At 39.4% G+C, this 11862-nt stretch overlaps 2 protein-coding genes across 2 annotated transcripts; one reads left to right on the forward strand and one right to left on the reverse strand.

Annotated features, from left to right (window-relative positions):
* Positions 1 to 5143: 5143 nt before the first annotated feature.
* Positions 5144 to 6933, reverse strand: LOC113749346 (E3 ubiquitin-protein ligase ATL23). Its single transcript, XM_027293046.1, has one exon. It carries the CDS (start codon positions 5784 to 5786, stop codon positions 5376 to 5378), a length of 411 nt encoding a protein of 136 aa, XP_027148847.1. The 5' UTR covers positions 5787 to 6933; the 3' UTR covers positions 5144 to 5375.
* Positions 6934 to 8772: 1839 nt separating this feature from the next.
* Positions 8773 to 11235, forward strand: LOC113749422. The gene is made up of 4 exons (XM_027293157.1): positions 8773 to 9448; positions 9761 to 9863; positions 10567 to 10728; positions 10866 to 11235. Exons 1-4 carry the CDS (start codon positions 9177 to 9179, stop codon positions 11004 to 11006), a joined length of 678 nt encoding a protein of 225 aa, XP_027148958.1. The 5' UTR covers positions 8773 to 9176; the 3' UTR covers positions 11007 to 11235.
* Positions 11236 to 11862: the final 627 nt, after the last annotated feature.

The following is an 11862-nucleotide window of genomic DNA, read 5'->3' on the forward strand; positions in this document are numbered from 1 at the left end:
TTCTATTCTAAAGCTAACAATTAAAATTTTATAAAGAAATTTAGTATTTCAAAAGTTTCGTATTATGGATTAATACAATCACATGCAAATCACGTGAGTCATTACTGGTTATTATTAAAGATGCACGGAACATTTGAATTGATACATACATACAACACTATAAGAAAGGCAGGAAGTGAATTTGTATTTCTTGAGAGTCTACAGTGTTACGATTGAATAATCATACATAAAAAACAACAGACATTCACCTGAAATTTTGTCTAATAATAATAAAGAACTTTGCTATAGCACTACTAATATAATATCCAATGGCATGCAAATTGAGTGATCATTTCCGTGCCCATTACGTACTCTTGTAATGCTGAATTTACTAGTTCCGTACTACGTTTCCTGAGCTGTTGAGGGACTCTCGTGACCGCAGAGACAAGTTCCCTCCAGATGCAGGGAATTGTTTGTATGGTACCAATAATGATAGGGCAAGATGGGTCAGAAAAGGGCGTCGCAATGAGAGAAGCAGAGAAGGAATCTTTGGGAAAGATTGGCCGCAGAGAAAAGGACTCGCGGCTCAAGCACAAAAGCCCACGTACGTTGGAACGTGGCTATTACGGTATCCGTCGTGTCCCAAGGACGCCCAAGTCCCAACTCACAAAGTTTGGTAAAAGAGCGATCCTCCTCCCTCCTAATCATTTTCTCGGACCCAACCTTAATGTTGTTTGGGTACGTACGTATATGGCGAAGTTCTTTGGTTAATGATTGTCGATGGGACGATTTCTTGACCTAACCATTTAATTAAGCGTGACATCCTCAGATCACCCCACGTTTGATCTGCTTCTTCTCCTGCTTGACACGCTCCAGCCCTGGATGTTTACTTCTGCCTTCATCCTCTCCCTTTCTTGGTCACCATTTGCTGCTTCCACCTTCTTCTGTGAATCATCAAATTCATGCTAGTAGTTTTTTAAGTCACAAGCAATGCAGTTGTACAAGTTTTGTGGTCTTGTTCATTTTCTAAATGATCGCTCGAATTGGATGTAGAAAGCATTAAATGGTATTAGATAGTAACTGTTGTTGAGCGACAAAATTAATGTCACGCATCCAATTCTAGCCAAATTGATGAGATTTTGTATATTTTCCACAGCTCACAGCTAATTGATTTTGAGACGAAATCTCGGATTCTTTATCAATTTTAGATTCTATTTCATAGATTATAAGCAAGCAATCAGTTAATCTATGTCAAAATTATCATAATCTAACAATGCTTTGATCGGAGGCGCTCGTCTTTGTAAGTTGTAACACGAGTTTCAACCGGGATATGGAAGTGTACCGGTCATATGCAAGTTTCAATCGAGAGTTTGGTTTCCTTCCTTAATTGGTGGTTTCCATTAGAAACTATGGCCTCGTTTGGCAAGTAAATTTTTTGAGTGCTTGTCTAAAATTTTACTGTAACTTATTGTAAAAAATATTTTTAAAGTGTGTAAATTTTTTGATATTTTGAAATGCATAGTTTAAAATTTTTAAAATTACTATAATTAAAGTTATTAAAAAACTTATAACAAATAAACTTGGTCAAAAAATTTGCTTGCGGGGAGTATTTTATTTCACTGCTGCCTGCCCTCAACGGCTATCTACTCCAACAGTGGCTAGTTGTACACTGTAGGGGAATTGATACTTGTGACAATGAAGGAATCGTGCCGTACTGCGGATTGCCCATCGTGAGCTGTCGATTTTGACAGCAGCAATCGGCAGAGAGTTTCGTCAAAGTGAAACTTCATTTCTTATGGAGTTGAAATTAACCGAAACTGCTAATGGAACAATGGATTTGGCACCTCACAATTTGTAGTTCAAACCCAACAACATCCGATGTAAATTCATATAACTTTTGTATAACCGTAATTTTTACACACATTTAGTTGTATAAGTTATAAATTCAAATTTTAAACCAAATGTTATATAAAATTACCCAATCGGTTAAAAATTGGACAGTAACTCAACCTGTGAGCCGTCGGATCCGCAATGATCGCACCCCAATTCGACCAATTTCTAGACCACTAGCAATGATCCAAACGCACGTTTAACATTGGGGTGTCCAGCAGAGTTGGTTCTATAATTGATGATATTCGGCTAGAATTATCATGTCATAATCCGATTGATGTTAATTGGGATGTCAATAGAGTTTGTTGCTTACGAGTTGGCAACTTGAATTGACGATCCAAACGACTCCATTTTTTGGGTCTCAGCTCAAGTTACACATCTTCAGGAGTACAAGAAGCCACTGGATTTGGGTTGGTTGAGGACCTGAGGTGGGAACGCCCACCTAAAGATTAAATGAGAGTTGATGAGAATTGACAGGCCGCAGTTGAGGTGACAATTTATTAGGCATCTACTCGATCATTCATACGGCTTACAATCGTTTTAATGTTCATATCGAAGAAGGGGGACAATTGGCCCATGTACTACGCAAACCATCCGGTTGAAAAACGTGTGTTGCAAGTGTGCAACATGCACAATGCAAATTTGTTGCGCGAATTGTGATGGATTTAGCGTCAGCCGGCGCGCGAGGGGAGGGGATCCTTCAAGAGTGGGTGCCACTAATAGGTATTTGGAAAATTTGTTCATAAATCTGCTGCAGTTTTCAAAGGCAATAGGTTAAAAGACTCTCGCGGAGCTTACCGAGTATAGATTTGTTTCTAAGCCAAGCTAGCTAGAAATAAAATATACGTAGTAGAACATCACAAACAATCACAACAAGTCTTCTTTTTTTTTTTTTTTTTCAAAGAGATACCAAGAATAAGACACTCGACCAAATTGGTTGAATGGAAATTTGCCACCTCAGAGCGCATTGGATTAGTACTCAACTCTTAAATCTTAATCACTCTAAATTAAGGGGTAGCATGAAGTCTTTACTTATTTTTTTTTTTTTTGCATAATTAATTACGCGTGACAAGCCAGAGTTCAGAGGGGACTCTAACTCTAGTAACCTAGTATAGGACTTGTACTCATAGACGGAATAACTACTAAAACTGAAAGGATAACTCTTCACTCCTTCATGGCAATCCAGGGGGTTTTATAAATAGTAGACAGATGGACAGGAAAAGGTGCGGAACATAGTACACTCATTCTCCTCTATGCTACTATTCTCCAACTGACTTGAACTTCGAAATCACAACGGGGAGATAGTCCTGCTGTTTAGCTCATTGCAGGTCAGCTCGTCCGCCTCTGTCCGACGATCAGTTGGGATCGTGCTCTCGGTAGACTCTACACCAAGCTAGCTAGAGATAAAATATACTTAGTAGAATATCACAAACAATCACAAACAAGTCACATATATTCACAGGAAGGCGTTAAGCTGTAACGCATGCGACCTACTCACACCTTCTAGCGCCACCCTTTTTCTTTGGGAAGGCGCTTATTATTATTATTATTATTTACTCCCTCCGTTTCATTGAAAGTATCATATTTTTTTTGGTCTATCCCAAAATATTAGTCATGTTTGACATTTTTAATTGCTTTATATTATGAAATTTCCCTTATGTCCTTCATTAATGATACACAAAGATTAAAGATAAATGTGATGGGATTGTTTTTTACTTTTTATTTTGACCAGCACATGATTAAGGGCAAAAATGAAACGAAAGGAAATTTTTTTTGATAGAATGTACCATACATAAAAAGTACATATCCCTAAACATGACCAAAATATATATGGGACGGAGGGAGTATTACCGAGAAAACCTAGACCGGCCGGCCAGCCGGGCGTCATTCTATGGTATGGAAGCAGAATTTGGTCATCGTCAGCAGCTATGTGTTAATTAATTCCGTTCTTATCCTTTCTAATTTGAATACTAATAACTTGCGAATGGTGAGGTCAAAAATCAAGAACAGCACTAGCAGTAGTATAGTATAAACTACTAGTAAGTAAAGCTCATCATAACCATCGGATTATTAAAATGAGAACGGGGGTTTAGGAGCGAGACAAGTTTTCCCCATTAGGCGAATCATGGTGTTAATCTATTCCAACCTTTTTACGTTCTGCGGTTGGTTTGAATCAACTCCACTCCATCCACGCAAAGAATTTCAAATCATCCCACTAACTTTGCAGCGTTATCTTGCTTACAAAGAAAGGCAAAGAGCAGGAAGGAATACTATACTGCTTGTTTTTTTTTTTTTGTGTATGTGTGTGGGAGAAGAGAAGTCACTTTTAGACACACGGCTACCCCGCATCATTGATCATTGAAGTTGCGCGGTACAGTAGACTATGTAGGGGTCAAGGGCTGCGAAGCTGTAGGGCACATTATCGTTAATTGCAAGTTGCCTAATTCACGTTAATTGACTCTCAATACACAAATCCAAAGCAAAAAAAGGTGCTCGTACCAGTACTAGTACAGTACTACTTTGATTGATTATTGTGGGGCAAGGAGCCGAAACGATGTTCTCTCCACCGATGATGATAATATATTATTGTCTCCCAAAAATAACCTAAAAATGTATATATCTCCTTTATAATAGTATGTTAATCTTTTAGGTTTCTCAGATTTAATTGTCTCATCATTTTGTCTGCTCTACAGGAGCTCTAATGCTTTTACTCGATTGTGAAAGCAGATGGGATGACGTTTTTACGTTCCGTGCTTTTTGTTTGATTGCTAAACTAGATGGGGTGGGAGGATGCTTTTATGTTTTATTTGTAGACATCGATTATAATTTATACAGCTCCACGGTCAATAAGAGCAGATCACCTTTTCATTAAAAAAAAATTAATATATTTAAAATCTTACTGTCATACGTGTTGATATATCAGAGACCGGAGTCAAACAATCGAACCAATTTTTCATCTACCAGAAGACAAGAAAACAACAGTACGATAGAGCAGCCTCATGATAGATAGAGTAGGTCATGTGTGATTCTGTGATGTTGTGACCCCCCCGGAATTAACTTAACTTGCTGGCAAGTTACCGCATTTGCAGGTAGCGCATTAAGTTATCGTGCCCATCATCCATCTACCAAACCTTCCTCCATGATTGAAGATTGAAGAGAACGCAACTTCTCTATCTTCCATGTTCTTCTTCTTCTTCCTTTTTTTTTTTTTTTTTGCCTGCTACGGCGGTGGATTTAGCCATGAAGATGGATAAACGGAGAATACAAACCAACCAAGGAAAATAAATATTCAATCCATTAATTTCTGCTCTCGGCACCCATTGCAAATTCATCTAAATACCTAAAGACAAAGCGAACAACCAAAAGAAATGCTGTTAAAAAAAATGTACATTGAATCGAAGGCCCAAAAAAAAGAAAAGAAAAGAAAAGAAAAATGGATAGCTAGAAAGACATCTCGAGAGAGGCAGGAGCAGCATGCAGCGGTATTAATCTGCTCTTGGGAAATTTTAGCAAGGGTTGGTTTCAGGAGGATCAAATAGCTCCGGCTGAAGTTTAGCTCTACAAACGGGGCAAACAGAGTGCTTAGAGAGCCAGGTATCCGCACACTGCAGATGAAAACCATGGTTGCACCCGGGGATCAGTCTAGCCGGCTCATCACCCTCTATATCATCCAAACACACAGCGCATTCTGCTCCCAAAACCAAATCTTTCCCGGTAGTTTTGGGGAGCTTTTCAAGGTCGGAGGCGGAAAGGCCATTCCCTTTTGGCGGCTTCACCGGAGACTGCAACTGCTGGTTATTGGAGCTGTAGTTGCTGTTGTTGCTGGCAGCATACCATAGCAGGCATATGTACACCAAGAAAACCACGCTCATGCCAGCGCATGGTAAAAACAGGGCAAGAAACACCGAAACCAACATTCTTTTGTTTCTCTCTCTCTTTCTTCTCTTGAAAATAATACTACTATGTCTTTGTATCTATCTATATGTAAATAGTGGTGGAACGTTTAAGCGGGATCAGTAATAAAAATTTTAAGAAGCGATTGATTGAGAGAGTGATGAAAAAAAATGGAAACCATAGTGAAAGGAAAGAGAGTGAGAAAATGCGGAAGGACGGGGTGGGAAGGGAAATACATTACAGAGATGTCTGGGGTGGATGGAATCTTAGATGGAATCTACTCATATTTCTCTGGAGTCTCGGGGGAGTGAGAAGAGTGATGAGGCTGCGCTGGGAAACGAGAGAATAGGGGTGGGTGAGCTGTGAGGCGCAGGAAATGACGTGTATTAATATCAGGTTAGAAACGGCCGCTTTGGGAATGCAAATAAACCAAACAGAAATGGTTTTTGCGGGATTCGGAATATGCTGACGCGTTTCTTGATTTTTAAGAAAAGGGGAGAAGGAAGAAACTGATTTGATTCGAGTGAATGAGAAAACATCCACATGAGATGCGATGCGAGAGGTGGGTGGCTGGTCTCTCGAGTCGAGACTACTATAGCAATAGACTACTAGAAGTGGTATTTAAGAGAGACGACTTTCCAAGGGCCGCCTTACATCTGTTGCGTTTTGTTGTGGAACATTGGCAAATGCGCTGTTTCTGCTTAGTTGTTCAGCACACTTTGAGAGGGATGAACCAATGAACTCATTTACTGTCTTCTGGACACCTGACCATGATGATGATCGCATCATCATGCATGGCTCCTTTTGCCGTTTCTCGAGCTGTATGCATGAGCAAAACCCAAGTCTGTCCTCACTAGGGAGGCTAATTTCTTTCTGGAAGTCTCTGCCTTCTGTCCTGTGGGCTGCGGGCAGTCCGCAGTAGTCGAGTACTTTTGTCCTCTGGCGGTGGTTTTTGGTGTGGGCTCCTTGCTTCCGGACCAGGCTCTGTTATTCTTGCTGCCCGCTGTGGCTTCTTCTTCTGCTTGGGTTGGTAAGTTGTTCTGGTGCTTTGCTAGTAGTAGAATTTTTACAAGCCATGTATGGTATTGGTATGGGCGTGGCGCTCTCTTTCTCGTTTCATTTTTATCTTTGAATTTGATTGGCAAGCAGGCAGGCCTCTTTATTGATTGGAGATATTATTATTATTATTAATTTCCTTCCCCTTTTGATGGATGGCATCGGAGTCAACATCCAACCAGTACAGTGGTAGGTTTACCATTAAAACTGGATGGGATAATTTCACTAACTTATTGTAGACTGGAGCCAGTGATAGGCTGATGCCTCCCCAATTCGGATAATTTTTGGTTGTAGCTGGACTCCTCTCTAAACATCCAGCCCTTATCCGAAGTAGGGATTTGTACGTTGTTTTCTGGACGTTTCTAAGCACTGGTTGAGTAGTGTGATTTATTATTATTATTCTTAGAAGAATATATATGTAACAGTTTTGATTGCTGATGGATGGGGAGCACTTAAAAGGGAGAAAAAAATAAAAAAAGATTAGGGAATACAATACCTTCCCGACGTGTGCAAAAGCCTTTCATGCACTATATCGCTTCTCTCTTTCTTATTAAATAGAATATGCTCTCTCTCTTTGGAACTTAAGAATTATTTCTTGGGTTTGAAGGGAGATTTGCGAAGAAAATGAATGACTTGAGTTGAGAATCGAATGGAAGATCTCCCAGTTACTTGATTAATGTTCCCACCTTACCAAATCAAGTCTTGAGAAACTTGAGAATGTGCAAAGATGAAGCTTTGAACTGGGCCTATGCCGAGACTTTGCGCTGCCTGAACCCATGAGCGCATGTAAAATGCAAAAGAATGTTAGCCCAGCCCAGCCCAGCATGCAGGCTGCAGCAGAATAAAATAACAAGCTTTAGCCCAGATCCAAAGGAGCCCAGCTACAGATTGCTGCTCACGGCTTCTTTTTTTCTTTTTTTTTTTAAAAAAAAAAATTTGGTGTTAGGGAAGACTAACTTGTCTATTGCATATTTAAAAAGTCTGAGTCGTCATCCCCATAAGATCAAAGGCAATTTAGTAACTGTGGAGGCTCATCTTGTTTTACTAGTACATCATATTGCGGGGGCTTAAAATAGCCAGAACATCAATTGGATGAGGGCAATCCTAGACACGAAGAGAACATTAAACATGGGAATCAAGTTTATTTAATAGGAGATCTTAATTTTTATGACATTTAATTGGTAAGTGAATGTGTACTGATCTGGAGATAACTCAACCAAATTTGTGCTTTAAATAGCTGATTATGGATAGAATAGGCTCTTAATTGTTTAAAACAAATTTTTTTTTTCATGTTGTTGTACGTACTTTATAAAAAAAAAAATACTTTTCACTCTACCAAAATTAACTGCAGGAGCAGCAACACTAGTCTAATTCTATAAAATGTTTATTACACAATCAACACTCATGACTCAACCCCCACCCCAAATAAAACCAAAAAGAAAAAAAGAAAAAAGGCAATTTTTTTAAAAATTTTTGCTGCAGTTCCCCTTACTTATTTTGGACACACTACTCTTTTTTTTTCTTTTTCTTTTTTGTCAGCAACGATACATTTGTATGACCTACTCTATCCTAATCTAGGGGGAAGGGGGAGCCAGGGGTTAGTGGGTATACAGATCTAATTAGACCAAATGAGTGTTATGACACAATCCTTAGATTTTTTTCTCTGCAAATGAGGTTTGAACCCTCACCTACAGCCCAAGGAGGACTTAAGCCCCTTCCCTGGTGGCCACCGGGCCAATGGTTGGACACACTACTCTTCGCTGTAGCATTTGTAAAGGGCCACGCCATCAAGTGGAATAAAATGCTTGTCTAATCTTGACCCAAATGAAAGAACCAATCAGAAACAACAAAGGAATAAAATGCTTATCTAATCTTGACCCAAATGAAAGAACCAATCAGAAACAACAAAGGAATCCAGTGGGAAAAGGAATTTGGTGCTGATGCCAAACTTTAATCAAACCCGGCATGCTCGCCAGGAAAACATAAGAGAGGGTCAACGATGGGTATGGGATGCATCGCGACGGACTGACTTCTGGCTAAATTAAAGTTAATCCTTTGATTTGTAAACGGATACCGCCAAGTAGGTAGAGGCAGCAAGTCCGGCATTGCAAAATCTTTCGCAGTAATTCTAGCGTCTTGGACCGTGGCACTCTCTTTTACTTTGCGTTTAAGCCCTCGCGAACCAGCACCAAGATTCTCAGCTCTCTTCGCCTTTGTCGCTACTCTCTCGTCTCTACCGCTGCTCTTATGCCACTATAAATTCCTTTACGCCTCCTCCAGCAATCCAAAGGCTGCCCAAAGACCAAAAAAGGTGCACTACAGAGTCTACTCCTGAGTCGTAGACTTTGGAGTCAAACATGCAGCTTCAAAACCACTTGATTTTCAAGCCTCCGTTTCTGCTGTTTTGTTTCTTGATTTATATTGGCTGCGCTAAGGCTCAGGTTTCAATCCCCCCAAAGCCTGATGGTTTCTGGTACCACAATCGAGCCCCCAATCCTGACTCTGTTGTGATCGAGGCGTTTTTTGACCCAGTGTGCCCAGATAGCAGGGACTCATGGAAACCTCTCAAAGAAGCCATCCAGAATTACGGCTCTAGCATTGCTCTGGTTGTTCACACCTTCCCTTTACCGTATGTTCAAATTCTTTTTTTGCTTTTTTTTTTCTCCAACATCTTTTCAGATTTATTCCCGATTTTACCTCTGGAAGGTTGTTATATCGCATCTGGGACAATCAAAAGAACTGTAGTCTTTGATTTTTACCTTCATGTACTCCTGCAATAGTTCTTGTAAAATCTATGGCCCTACAAGTTGCCTTTTTCCTTGTGATCAATCCTTCTTTGGTCACGGGTTGTTGGCTCTTCCCAATCTTGTATTAGTAGTAATAATTAGAAAGCACCGAATATTGATTCATGAGCTCAGAAATTTCCTTTTGAACATCGCAGCTACCATGACAATGCATTTCTAGCTTCCCGTGCCTTACATATCGTTGATAAGTTGAATGTTTCAGTAACATACCATTTGCTGGAGGCATTCTTTGGGCAGCAGGTGAGGGTGCTTTTAGCTTTAGAAATAAATATTCTCTTGTTGTACACAACAGATAGAGTCAAACTGTTCAGCAATTTTCTTCAGAAGTTATGCTTGCTTTCCCGACCAAATTCTGATCTGGTTTAAATTCCTACTGATGTCTACATTTCACGAATTACACTTATAACCAGTTTGTTTTGAGTTTCTTTGTTATCATTTCTCTTTCCATGGTTCTGATCTTCAACAATCTTTTGAAGATTTAGAAGCATTTGTTTTCTGTTAACAGTACAAATATGTGCAGTTTATATGTCTGTCAATTATATAGTATTATACTTACGAGTAGATGCTAGTACTTGCATGTTTTTACCTTACACGCCGTGATTTGGCCCTTCAAACTTTGCTTTCACTTAATGTGATCTTAAATTGATCTCTTAAGGGAGCTTGGTGGTTCAATTGTTCAATCACAGCAATTTGCGGTGTATGACTCTGACTCTGCACATTAATAGCTCTAAACTTCATATGCAAAAGACATCAAGATTTCATGCGTGTAAATTTCACTACCCATAATGGAAATAGCCAAGAAATCTTTTCATTATAGAATTAAGGCCGATTCTGAATATATTGATGATTCCTCGCACCAATATTGGAATGAACATCTGGATTAGGCTTGTCAGTTTGTGGTTGCTTTATGTCGACATGTTTACATTTCTTGGCTTATGAACAGGAGAAGTTTTACGGCAGAGCAACGTCCAACTTAACCAGAGCATTTGTGCAAGAGGAAATCGCAAAGTTTGTAGTTGACACAGTTGGGAGGTCGTATTCTCCTGAAATTTTTGGTGGCTTTAGGGATGTCAACTCTGATCACGCAACAAGAATTTCCTTCAAGGTAAGGAAAAGAGTACTCGGACCGTGAGAAAATATGCATACAGCCGGAGCACAATTCTGCTGAAGTGTCTCATTCTTTGCCCTGTCCTTCCATTTGGCATTTGCACACTAATTTTGCTGGCTTCCCTTGTTATGCAGTATGGTGGCTTACGAGGAGTTTACGGCACACCTACTTTCTTCGTAAATGGATTTCCCTTGCCTGATGCTGGTTCGGCTCTTGACTACAATGGATGGCTGCGCATTCTTGATCCGCTCGTTAATAAGCAGGGTAGCCACTGAGGATGAGCTACTCTGGAAGGGCAGATAAGATTGTAAACTTTGATCCTAAAGTTCTAGAGCTGAACTTTTGGTTTCATAGCTTTTGTTTATTTATGGAAGTCTCTGATTCGCTGTGCTATATGTATATGGCCAATAAAAAGTAAAAACTGCAGTTGCAGTATAACGTTTTGTAATGGTCAGAGGGAAGATACCCCATTCTCCAAAAGTCAATCAGGTTCACTCTTTTTTATTTCTCTTTAGCATCCACTCGATATGACGGAAACGCTGTATAAAAAAAATAAAAATAAAACCCCCTTTTCCTTGGTATCTTCCATTGATTTTATCATGACATTGAAATTCGAGACCAAAGATATGCTTCGACATCAATTTTGGGAGGAAAGTTATCAAAACGAAACAAAGCTATTGCTTTTCTAATCAATTTGCTTAAATCATGTAAAACAACTACCTTGTTTGGATTACAATAATTTTTTTTTTAAAGAATTTTACATTTTTCGTGATCGTTGTCCTTACAATATATATTTGATAAAAATTTCAGAAAATAACAATCCAACGGGCACGGTGCATACAACATCATGATTTTTCTGCTCGAATTCGACACTCTTTACGAGTGCTAAGCATGAGCCTTGCCACATTTTTTTGCAAACTAAAGACTTTTTTTTTTTTTGTTTTTTTAAGGGAAAACAGAGTCCCGAATACTTGGCTGATTGTAGGGGCACTTGGAGTGCTGGAGCATAAAGCAACAACAACTTTACCTGAAGTATAGGAACACTACCATCTCATTATAGTAATCTAAGGAAGAAGAAGCATGACAAGTACAGTAACGTGATTATACCTTTCGATCTTTCAATCATTTGGG

This window comes from Coffea eugenioides, chromosome 10 (genome assembly GCF_003713205.1).
Source record: "Coffea eugenioides isolate CCC68of chromosome 10, Ceug_1.0, whole genome shotgun sequence".
NCBI classification, from domain to species: Eukaryota; Viridiplantae; Streptophyta; class Magnoliopsida; order Gentianales; family Rubiaceae; genus Coffea; species Coffea eugenioides.